Below are 12,990 nucleotides of genomic sequence, written 5' to 3'. Positions count from 1 at the left end.
CATTCCACTTCAATAAATTCCACTTCTGATATTGTCATTCCTGGCCTCCAGCTCCCGTGTACAACATACAGCTCCTTTGGATGCCCTTAAATGTATCCCTCTGAAACATCAGGAGAAGAAATAAGTCACCTTGAAATTCTAGAATTATCAAGGGATGGATTGTAGTATTTTATAAAATTAAAAGGTTAGGTTTTTATTGGTGCCTTCTTATTTTTCTCATTTTTAGAAAGTCCCAGTGAGTTTTGAAGAATTTGTTGGTCTTGGGATTACAAAGTTAGTTAATACCCGTGAACTCATTGACAGTGACCAGAGAGCTAGACTTTTAAGTGCCTCAGCTGCCCATCAGTGAGCCATTGTCAGAGGTTAGGGTGCTAACGGAATTGGTGAGGGGGGTGGGGAGAATGAACTGCCTTCTCTTTAGCTTTACTATTTGTTTCATAAATCTGGATCTTTCCAGCATTTGCTTCCTGTTTCTTCCTAACTCTGCTTTTCAACGTCCAAGAAAAAAAAAAAAGGTTTTTTTATAAGAAAAGTTTTGAAAACCCATTGAATCACAATGGCAGTTATATTGCCAGTTTGAGAGTGAAATTCTTCATCTTCGGTGGTGGTGGTGGTTGTTGCTGTTGTTATTTCTAAGAGATTCTGCCACCAGGTTGTGGCTCTCGCTCCTTGCTGGTGTTTCCAGTCGTTGGGTCAGACGTGAGGGGCTGTATACAGCCAGTGGAGAATTGCCTTGTCTATATTTTCTGTTGGCCAAAAATCGTGATCAACAAGACAGCTAGTTCTGCCCATATGTAAAAATCTTGATTTTCAAAAATATTTCTAAAAATACATTCAACATATCAAGAGAATGGAAAATTCTGGTCTAAGACAAAACTGAAATTGGCTGGAAAACATAATCTAATGATTTTCCACATATAATCATATATTTGTGGGTTAAGACATTTCATTTAAAACAGTACGTGATACTTTTATAATAAACTAAATTGTTGTTTCTTTAATATCCCTTTTACTGCATGCTAACTTTTCTCAAGAACACAAGTTGAGATCTTATAAACAGCAATCCCTTTTTTGCTTTATTCAATGAAGAGTGAAGCTAAAGAACACATTAGGCTTCCAGGTTTCAAAAAGAATACATTAGACTGTTTACTTGGGGATTCTTTATTAAATCAGACTTTTCTCTGTTATGAACAAAGAGATGGAGAGAATGTACAGGTACTTTTATAACCTTTATAACAGAATGTAGTGAGCATGAGATGATTAATTTTGCTCCTGGAAGGTTAATATTTGGGCTTACACGTAAGAACCCAAGTTAGTCCTTAGGTGCTGGTTATACAGCAGTGAAGAAAATGGACAAAGTCCCTGCTTTCTGGAAGCTTATATTGAAGAGAATCAATTTATTAAACAAAACAGACACGTATTAGGTCAGTGGGTGGTTAGTCCTGTGGAAAAAAAATAAACAGGGAAGGAAGGATGATTAGAGCCAGGAGCCAGGTGTTGCTGTTGGACTGTCAAGGGAAGGGCTCGTGGCTAAAGTTGCATTGGGGCAGAGACCTGGAGAATGAGACATCGTGGGCCATGCAGCTCTCTGGAGGAAGAATATTCCAGGCAGAGGGGCAGCCATTACAGAGCTCTGTGGCAGGTGGCATATTTGAGGAATCCAGTGTGGTGGGAGAGATAGGAGGGTGGAAAATGGGTAAAAGAGCAGAGGAATCATGTAGAACTTCCTAGGACGTAGTATGGACTTGCACGTGGAGCTGGGGAGAGACATGATCTCACTGACCTTTACAAAGGTGCCTTCTGGCAGCCACTCTGCCAGCAAGGTAAGTCAGCAGCTGAAACTGCACGCTCATCTAGCGATCCCTCTCACTTGTTGGCCTAATTTTCTGAGTTGTTTAATTTTTACTGTGCAAGGCACTTCTCCAGAATGTGAAGTGAACATTTCCACTTCATTTGTGCAAAAACATTAGCTGTCTCGTGTAGTCTGAGTGACCTTCAATAAATTCCGTTTTAACTAAATCATTCAGTACAACTCTTAAAGATCGTTTCATTGTAGAAATGTATTGCATTTTGATTTGCAAGATTTTTTGAATAACTCTGATTATTACTACCAATCTGGAGATAAAAACGAGGCCGTGAATAATGGCCTTTTAAACATATCTTTCTATTTTGCTGCATATGTGATAAAACCCACAAAAGTTAGTACACTCTCTACATTAGGAAACATGGAAGGTGGGGAAACAAAAAATACTTGTGACTTCTTATGGAACATTATTAATCCAACGATGTGTTTTACATAATGCAATTGTGAGAAATAGTTTCCCTAGTCATATTCCAAATATTGTGAGGGACAAATAACCACCGATATAAATATGGTAACATAATTGTGGACAAATTATCACATTGTATTCTGCAATGAATTTTATATGAGTTTTTTTTTCTCTCTGTCTTCTGCAATCTGACAGATGTGGACGAATGCCAGGCCATCCCCGGGCTCTGTCAGGGAGGAAATTGCATTAATACTGTTGGGTCTTTTGAGTGTAAATGCCCTGCTGGACACAAATTTAATGAAGTGTCACAAAAATGTGAAGGTAAGAAATCTTATGCTTTGCAGTGGTTGTGAGGGGTGTAGTGGGGGCAGGCAAAACTCAACATTAGAAACAAGCTTGTTTGCAAATTATTCCTAAATCTTTCTGTCTTTGTTATCCCCGTGAATGTGTAAATGTAGTATTTTTAACAGTAATAATGTGCTTTTGTGCTATTGGACAAGAAAAACCCTGCAGCTCTTTCTACTTTTATAGACCCAAAACAAGAGGTCCATCTGAATCAAATTAAGTATTAAAAACATGAAATATTTTTGAACCAACATTTGGTTTAAAATGTTCAAGACACATGTTTTTGCATAGTTCTAGAGACATGAATTTAAATTTGGTAATTAGATATCATTCAGAATAATATATCTTCCGAAGTTTTTCGAGTTCAAAGGTATGTTTGATTTTGTGTGTGGGGAGGCAGGATTGATCAATCAACCCTTATATTTATGCTCCTAGTACATGCTCATGATTTTCTTTTCTGGGGGATGATAATTGCCTATCAAATGAAAAGCTTTTAATGTTAGTCAAACAGAAGAGTAATTTGAGATAATTTTTATATTTGCATTTAGTTTATAGATTGAACTTCTGCAAAGATATATAGAGAGGATGTGTTTATATTCACCACTACTGCTACTGCTATTTGCTGAAATGAGGCCTGACTTCCAGTTACAGTCATAATTTCTTTGTGAGAGGGGAGCATCTAGAAAATATGTAGGCAGCATTGGACTCTCGTTTGTTTGATGAGTACATGTAACTTACATATAGTAATGTCTGACAGTAGTGTAACAGCATTCTCAGGGCTACATCTCTCATCAGGATCAGAAGAGAAAACTTTTTCTTTCATTCTCAATTCACCCCACCTTGAGGTTTCATTTAGATGGATGCATTTTTATTGAAAACAGATGCTGTTGTATTTATGCCCCTAGACTCCAGCAGTGAGTACGTTCTAAGTTATTTGTCTGGGCTGGATAATTAACCTTGTTGGTTGCCACTGTATATCAGACAAGCAAAAGACAGTTTTAAATTTAAGGTGCAATTCATAAATTACATGTAAGACTTTTAATATCTACTTGCCCTGAAACTGAAGAATCTAGCTCTGATAGAACTATCTTTATGAGTTGGAGTTGTTTTTAGGTTATAAATCATTATTGAATTTATAATTGTTATTGCATTCTTGAACATGTTATACATAGTTTTTCGGGGTAGTTGTGAAAAAATGGTTCTTTCTAAAGGCTTCTTAAAAAAACATTTTAAGTTTCAAAGAACAATAAAGTTGACTCTCGATAGGCCAATGTATTTTAGAAGTTGTACTGTAGATCTAAATTTGAAGCCGAGAACGTTGACACTGAAAGGGGCAAAGAACTCAGCTGGTTCCACACTCTACATTATATATTAAGGAATGGTGTCTTGGGTGTATTAAGTGCTCTGTCCGAGGCCATTCAGACAAGACAGCTCAAATTTACTTCTTTAATTCACACTCTGGTGCTTGCTGAGCCATATTACATTGTCTTCTTTTCTAGATGAAAGTTATCATTCTGGAATAGATTTTCAGGCCATATATATACATATATATACACACACACACATACACATATATATATACACACACATACATATGCACATACACACACACACACACACACACACACGACATTAACAAGCCATTAAAGTTGATCACATGCAAAACCCACATCAATGATAGGTTGTGTTTTACCTTTTAGGCTTTCTCAGTTTAATATATTCAGCTTCAGAATATATAATCAGTTTTAAGATTGAGGGGAATATAGTCCTTATGACTTGTCCAGTCTGTGTTTTGTTTTCTAAAGTTATGATGGCTTCCAGCCTGAACTAGAATTGATTTTGTCTCGTGCTTTTCACTCAGACAAGTCAATTAACAGTAATGGTCTATGGATGTGGACTAGACAGAAGATTCTAATTTAATGCTCAGACTGAAAGAAAAATCATTCGAATCTTTTTATTGATGCTAAGAAACCTATTATGGTGGTGTATCCAGTGGACCAAAAATTCAGTCTGAGTATTACTTAATCCTTTTCCACACACACAAAAATTTTCCAGCTACATGTGAAAGTCAGTGGCAAGATAAAAACAGACTAGTTTAACTAGATTTTTTTTTTCCTTTGCCATCTACTGTTACATTAAATTTAGGTAATGGTTTTTTCCTTCTTTTTCTAATATCAATGCAAAATTGATACTAGAAGAGAATGTCCTGTTAGTACTATACATTCTCTGGCCTGGAGACTGGTGTGAGCAGGGTTGACTTGTCTTACTCTGGTAGGAAAGTAATCAGGAAGTGCCCTGAGAGCTCTTGGCAAGCTGGGTTCACTTCTTTGATGTCCTTGCTCCTTTCCAGTTACAGTGTCTCACTGTGGAAATGGCATAACTCTGGACATCAGCTGGTGTCTCGATGGTCAATAGAGGGAACCCAGGAAGTCTGGTCTGTAATCACTGAATATGTACCCTGGAAAGATGATCAGTATAACCATGGGGTTCTGTGCCCTGGTGAAAATGTCCTGGTACCTTTGCCATTGCTTTGAGTGGCTTTTTAAAGTTATCTTCCTTTTGACTTGGAGGGGGGTGGAATTGAGTACTTTTTATAGAACTTTTTCAAGAAAAAAAACCAATTCCGTCAAATTGACTTTAGCAAATTCACAAGATGCTAACCCTCACTCTCTCAGATCTGAGAATGCCATTATTCGAGTTGCTTTCCATGAGATCTTCCTTTTGCAGAATTCTCACTTCCTTCCTAAAATGTCCCTCTTTCCAAAAACTAAAAAAAAAAAACAAAAAAGTTATGGAAAAGTGTTTTATAGATACATATAATTGGAGAACATTTTGAAATGTAAATTAACAAGCTACAGGGATTTAAATAACAATTATTAACTTTTCATACATTTAAGAAGGAAAAGATTGAGATTTATAGCTGTGATTTGAGAAAAAAGGAAACAGAGTTCATGCCCGCCTTCCTTTGTTGATCTTTCCGATGACTGTAGAGTATGCATGCTGAAAGAACACATGAACCTTTTTCTTTGGAAACCAAGTCCGTATTTGCATAGGTTACTATGAGAGGAAATTAAGAAATAAAGAGTGTAATTAAGGGATTAAGTTTTATTTCTGGAAGAAGTCTGTTGGATTCCTAATTAACCACTAATATTTTGGGATTTAGATTATCGTCAGCCCAGCCTTTAGCAATTATAATAGCACTGCATGATGCACTGGACCTTTTAAAAAATGTAGCTTTTAAATCCATGCACTCCATAATATGTGAGCCAAAAACCTCAGGACTTCCCCTTTCCAAAATAATGGCATATTTATCTCATGGCTACTTACTGTTAGAGGCTCTTATCCTCTCAGAAGCTAAGGAGAATTCCCGGGGTAGCTTAACCCAGTACCACAGATGGAGCTCCGTCCTCTTCAGCTGGTTGCAGGCCCTAGACTTTTACTGTTCAAGGTAACTGGCTCTCTCTATACAATTAGTTGAAAAAAACTCTGTGGTGAAGGTGAAAGAGCCCTGGAAATAAGGCAGGCCTGGCCCCCATCCTTGATGCCCTCTGGTCAAGTCTCTAATCCTTTGTGTGATCTTAGATAAGTCAATTACCATCTCTGAGTTACTTCAACTTTCAAATGAGGGGATTGAACAAGATGCTATCTGGGGGTTCTTTCCAGTTCCAGAATTCAGACTCCATTTTTAAGTTGTGATCAGACAGCGGATGCAGCATGAATAAAAGCTGGCGTACATGGTGTGACTATAAAATAGTCAACGTGACTGGAAGAGTCAGCTTGTTTAGTTTTTAGTGATACATTTTACACTGGGTTGAGTTTGTACAATCAAAGTTAAGCTCACAGGCTCAGTGGCATTCATGATCATTAATGTGTCACATGTTACTTTTAAACAGCTGCCATAGGTTTTAATTTTTTTCTCTCATTGTGTTAGTATCTAGGCAGTCAGGATCAGGTTAACTGTCAGGATCAGGTTTCTCTTGTCACGTCCACAATCTTGGATGGAGCTTCTCGATAGCCGAGTAATAGATGGTGATGCCCATCCCAGAACAGACACCAAGCTCCATCCATCTGCCCTCCACACTCTTTCCTCCCATTCTGCCAGAGGAGCCATAGGATAAAGGGGCCTAGGCACGGGAAAAATGCTCTGGGAGAACAGATGAGACTGAAGGATGAGAAGGAGCAAAAACAAAGGACAGGTGGCAAATAGGAAGGAAGAGATCTGCCATTTGTGTCTCTTCTTAAGGTCACAGCAAGAAGCCAGTGGAGTCGTGGACAGCTACCATGGGACAGCTACTCCCCAGCAGCTCTGCCTCCTTTGCTGCCTCAAGGAAGCAGGGAGAAGTGTCCAGAGCACGGAAATAGCTCTTCCCAGCCAAGCCCCACTCCCCACCAGGCCTCCCGACCTGGTTTACTTTCATGGCTGGCATTTGACACAGCCTGATTTGTAGAAACTCTGAGAAAGTCACCGTTCTCAAGTTCCCTCTTAACTTGGGATGCCTGAAGTTCAATTAAAAGGAGACGAACACAGTGGGAAGAACTTGGAGAAATAATAAATTCATATGAACGATTTTCAGAGTGTGAGCGAATCCAATTCAAACACCTTATTCTGGCCTTTGCCATCAGGAATTTCCACCACAGCCTGGTAATAGATAGAACTCTTGCTTTTATTTGTTACGAAGCCATGCCACTGAGAAGCAAGATGGTTTAGGAAAGGGGGAAGGCACTAGCCACCTGAAGGCAAAAGGGTGTGTCACTGAGAAGGGGACATATTAGGGGGAATTTGAAGTCATTTAAGCTCCTTCAAATGTAATGATTTGGCCTACTCCCATTTTATCTTAATCTGTGTGAACTCAGGGAGGTGTGCAGTGTGACATATTTCCTGACCTGCTGGCTTTCAAAGACATGTACCTAGGTGGAAAATTCCCCACACCCACCCTAAAAACCCCTGCCAGTTGGAGACTGGGTTTAGCCTCCCTTTATAAATGATGAGCCTCTTTGCTGTTGTTTCAGGTTTGATTCGTGTCAGTTTTCTGAAGGCCTCAGCGTAATGCAAGAGGTGTACCTGGGCAACAGAGGTATAGAATCAGGCCCACAATCCTACCTGTATTGTAAGAATTAGATGATTGGACACTCATCAAGCATTTTGACTCTGCCTAGCACTCAGCACCTGCAAACTCTCATCATTATTGTCGTTGTTATTGTTATCTTCAATAAAGGGCCCAAATCTCACTCAGCCAGCATGGAAAAGATGATTCCCCCATTCTGCCAATGTTAATTCTATTTTTTAAATAAAATTTTCTGACATAGGCTGTCACTGAAACTTTTTGGATATTGATGTGGCCTTAATACGAATGGTAGCTGTCATTTATATTAATGGGCTGAGAAAAAATATAATACCACATTGTCTCCTCCCTCATATGATCTTTGGCAGGTGTTGTAGGACTCAGATATTAACTTTTAGGGACACTTTGAAAAAGGTACATTCTTCTTAATTGTAATTATACCTTCCTCTATCCTTAAATGAAGCTTTGAATCCTGTAGGGTCTTTGACATACTTGCCTTTTGTTTGTGTTAAGCAGAAGTGTGGCTGCCTTGAGATATTACGTGGGTAACCCTAGGCTCTGTCTGCCCTTGGCAGTTTCTCTACCTGGCCCTTTCACAGACTCTAGTGAAATTTGTGTCTGTCAGAATAGAATATGCACCTTTACCGTTACATAATTTTGCAATGACAGTGCTGTTTATGTTAGCATTGACTCTAATATAAGCAGAGAAATATTGTTTGGTTTAGCCTCTAGCCTAGCTTGGAAGAATGGTGATTTTGGTTTTAAAAAGGTTAAACTGCATGTAAACACTGTCATTGCTGCCTTTTTTACTAACAGGGTGAACCTGAGTCAGAAGATACTTGAATCTGGTTCACTTAGAACTCTATTTTGTTTTATAAATGAAGAGAGTACTTAGCCTACAGAATAAATGTTCTTATTGGGGGTCATAAGTCTTTCCCAGTTTTAACAGTGTCAGCCTGGCCATTGTAATACTGCCAGGAGGCCTGGGTCAAATGTCACCTCTCCCAAGGTCAGTGCAGAAAGCTCTACTGGTCTCAGAGAGGAGGCTAGGCAGATTCCCTGTGCCCTGAGTTTACTTCTAGCCTAAGAAGGAAGCTCTCATTTTTTTTCTCTTCTTCTGCTGGTGCCGTACCTGTTGACATTTGTCAGTGTGTGGGTCAGGCCATTGAAAATCTCTCCTTGAAGGAAATGGTCAAATTTGTCCTAAGGGAATTTTACTGCTTCCTTGATGGAGACCAGTGGTCTGAGGGCTAACCCCAGCTTTGGCCTCCATAGCATTCAGGATGTTTATTAGAGGATATCCTTGGGATCAACACCTGCAGAAGAGAAGGGGAAGAGGCAAGAGCGTGCAGAGAAGGCAAGCTGGGGTGTAGCCCATCAACAGCCTCCACCAGCCCCAGAAGGAATTGGGGAATTGGAGTGGCCGTCAGTGTTGTCTCCCATTGACACAGGATGCACCAGACTTTGATCCTCCTCCACAATTGCTTATTGGGTGTGGGGTGCCTGGGAAGGGTGTTACCTTGGGCAAGGGGGCTTTCTGCGACTCAGGCTATCTCGGAAGAGGCTGAGAGCCAAAGACCATCAGTTGACAGTATTCCCAGCCTCCTAGGCAGCAAGTCCCTCTTTGAAGGGGACATTGGTTAGAGCACCCAGTCCATCACAGTTCATTCACCAACCACAGAAGACCATCATAATGGTAGTTTGGGTGCCACTGAGAACACCAAATTGGCCAAGTTGGGGTCAACACTCAGACCACAAGATCTCCTCTGTAGGATTTCAGTATCTGTGTTGTGGAAAATAGATTGAAAAGCAATGCAATAAGTGATGCGGAATATAAAATAATTAGTCGGGGAGTTTAACTTAATGCAAAACATGGAAACGAAAGGAAAACAAAATTTTAAAAGAAATGACATTTGTAACATTAGCATGCTATAGTTACTTGGTGAAACAACAGTACACAGTTTTAGATTTTAAAGGGGGGTGATTTCATTTTGCCCTAGTCTGCTGAATTTGGTAAATCTTTTGGGTAAGTCTGTGTTGAAAGAAGCAGCATCTACCTTTGAATTGACTGTTCTCCATGCAGCTTGTACTTTTTAAAGATGGCTGTTTCCAGGGACATGATTTGTCAAGTATTTACGTCTGAATCCTTGTACTGATGAACGGTTTTATATTGTGTTCTACAGATGCTGAGACTGTTTTTTTTTTATATTCCAGATATTGATGAATGCAGCACCATTCCTGGGATCTGTGATGGGGGCGAATGTACAAACACAGTCAGCAGTTACTTTTGCAAATGTCCTCCTGGTTTTTACACCTCTCCAGATGGTACCAGATGCATAGGTAGGTTTAATGACAAACAGCATGCATGGTTTGTATATGTCACTTCCATAACAAACAACTTTCTAGACAAGCTTGTTAAGGGGCACATATAATTTATCAGTTGAGGTAAAATGTACATTTTTAGAAAAGCGTTTAACAGTTCACTGCCCTCTTAAAAAACAGAGGCACCTTGTGGTCTTTTTTGGAGACGTTTTGCCTCCCATAAAAGAGGGATGATCCGGGAGACCTTACAGATATCTTCAGTCTGTTAATTAATGTTGCAGTCATGCAGCATTTAACCTTGAAGCCATCCCAGGTGTCTCTCTCTTTTTACCCCCACCTTCAGTCATTCCCCGGAATCTATGTTAATTTGGCCTGAAATTTTTTAATAATCTCTTAATTGGTCTCCCTGCTTCTTGGCTTCTCTACAATCCATTTTGTCAGATTTATCTTCCTAAAATAGTGCTTTGGTTAAATAACACTCTAGCTCAAACCCTCAGTAGTTTTCCATTAGGACTTAGAAATCAGTGGTTTTCAGTCTGTCCAGTGGATCCTTCAAGTGTTTCAAAGCTCTCCAGCGCTGCAGGGATTGGGGAGAGCACAGAGAAAAGGGAGAGGGCTGAGTGGAAAGGGCTCTTGTCCCCCCGACACTCCCACACACATTCTAGGCATAGCAATTTCACTTTATCTGCTGTGAGTGTTAGGCTTCCATGTCAGGTATCAATTAAATAAGGGGTTCTATTGTTTAAAAATTAGATTTGGCTGGGCGCAGTGGCTCACACCTGTGATCCCAGCACTTTGGGAGGCCAAGGCGGGCAGATTGCCTGAGGTCAGGAGTTCAAGACCAGGCTGGCCAACATGGTAAAACCCTGTCTCTACTAAAAATACAAAAATTTGCCGGGCGTGGTGGCGGGCGCCTGTAATCCCAGCTACTCGGGAGGCTGAGGCAGGAGAATCTCTTGAAGCCGGGAGGTAGAGGTTGCAGTGAGCTGAGATCACGCCACTGCACTCCAGCCTGGGCGATAGAATGAGACTTTGTCTGGAAAAAAAAAAAAATAGAGTTGACAGCTGCTGGATTTAACAATTGTTAAGACTTCTTTCAAAGTTCAGTGTTCTAGATTAAAATTCAAGTTCCAAAGTGCACAGTCTGATATTTAAGGACTACATGAAGACTAAGATATATTTACATATCAGATGGTTCACGTTTTAAAAGTTATTTTCTTTTTATCAAATATATCCATACTAACTTTTTACAAAGGAGGAAGGGAAGGGAACTAAGATCCCTGGATCACGGGGTATGAGGTGTTTTATGTAAATTATCTGACTTAATGTTCATTTCACAGCGGTAGATGGGAAGCAGCTGAGATTGAGAGAGGCTAGATAAATAATGGCCCAATAGTTTAAGTGGGTAGTGAGAGAGGAATCTGGGATTCCATTGTGACCTGAGTGCACAGCCCAGACTTCCCTCATTGCCTCCTACCCCTCAGCTCTGGATGCAGTTCGCTCTTTCCTGCCAGATCCTTAGGCAAGCCCCGTTTCTTCTTTGGAACTCTATTGTGCCCATAATTAGCAACTTGTCATACAAAATGATCCAAGTGACCTTTCTGCCATCCCCAGTGCTCCTATTTCCCTCCATCATAAGCAACAGAGACCCCCAAATTTATCCCTAGTGATGAGAAAATACAAATAGCCCCTAACAGTATAAACAAATCCAAGGCTTGTTCGTAAGACAGTTGTTTGGAATTAGTAGGTCTCACCAATAGAAAACCCGCTATGTAGATAGTGGTATGCAGTATCTTCCGTGCACATTTCTTCTAACCGTAAAATTCCAGCGGGTACCTTCTGCCCCCACATTCTGAGACTCTCAGACCTCCCAGCCCCGAGCTCCCTTTGTGTTCTAAGCTCTCTTAGTATTATTTTATTTGTCGTTCTGTGATCTTCCTGTGGCATTTGTAATACTGCCTGGAGGGTTGTCTTTTTATATTGTTGTGTTCTCTCTCTTCGACTCCTAGGAGTCATAAAGATGTCCTTTCCCTAGTTTGAGCCTCACCACTCCTAGCTCCTGGTTGTACACAACCATGTTGATGACAGGTCAGGAGAGGCCTGTTGACAGGCTAGGACGACCTGCAAACACCTATTTAATCCATAATATATTTGCTTTGATATAATGTGATTTCTGGGTCCTGAGAATAAGGGACCAAGTGATTCAAAAGGGGAGAAAAGAGTGAGATTTCCTCCTCCTTGCCAGGTGTCTTGGCCAGGGCAGATTTAAAATGGAAGGTGTTTGTGGTTCCTTATGTGTCCCTTTATGTCCTCCAGATCCTGACATTCTTCTCCCCTTAGCTTGGCTCCTGAAGGTGTTCAGGTTAGTCTACAGCCACCCCTTACCCTCTGTACAAAGCGTCATCTCACCACAGTAGTTCCCCGCAACTTGATGTGGCACTGCTGCCTAACGAAGTGAAAAACTTCAGGCCGAGGTGTCCTGGGGGTCAGCTACTCCATCCAAATGGTTTCTGATTTTCAGTTTTTTACTTCCTTTACTTATTAGCCCGTAGGTTTTCATTAAAATTATAAGTTATATAAATGTGTGTTTTTAACAAAGGTACTTCTTCAGCAAAAAAAAGAAATTAGAAAAATTATTTTTATATGTGCAGGTGCCATCTGTAAATCAGGGACTGCCAGTAACCCAAACTTGATTTGTAATTTTTTTTACCCCCAGCATTCACCATTTTGCTCAAGAGTTTGTGACCCATTGATTTAACATATAAGTCAGCCAGATGGGCAATAACATGGTATCGTAGTTAATTTGCAAAATAATAGACATTTGCCCATTAAGCTTTTGTCATTGGCAACTGTAGGCCCTAGTTTTGCTCTGAAAGATAGCCCATGCTGAAAATTATATGTACAAATTCCATAATTTGGTCAAGTGTTTACACTGGGTTTTGACCACCGAATTCATTTGAAGCTGGGATATAAGCCAGTTTTGAATATCT

General features: G+C 40.1%; 1 protein-coding gene across 1 annotated transcript in view; it reads left to right on the top strand.

Annotated features, from left to right (window-relative positions):
• Window positions 1-12,990, top strand: part of FBN1 (fibrillin 1) — a 236,321-nt gene that overhangs the window by 110,171 nt on the left and 113,160 nt on the right. The window contains exons 8-9 of the mRNA XM_045395431.3: window positions 2,466-2,591; window positions 9,893-10,018. Coding sequence (XP_045251366.2) covers window positions 2,466-2,591; window positions 9,893-10,018 — 252 coding nt within the window. The remainder of the gene's footprint in view (window positions 1-2,465; window positions 2,592-9,892; window positions 10,019-12,990) is intronic.

The sequence above is a fragment of the Macaca fascicularis genome, chromosome 7 (genome assembly GCF_037993035.2).
Source record: "Macaca fascicularis isolate 582-1 chromosome 7, T2T-MFA8v1.1".
Lineage (NCBI taxonomy): Eukaryota > Metazoa > Chordata > Mammalia > Primates > Cercopithecidae > Macaca > Macaca fascicularis.
Note: the sequence above shows the minus strand (reverse complement) of the source record. Positions and strands in the feature narration are given on the sequence as shown.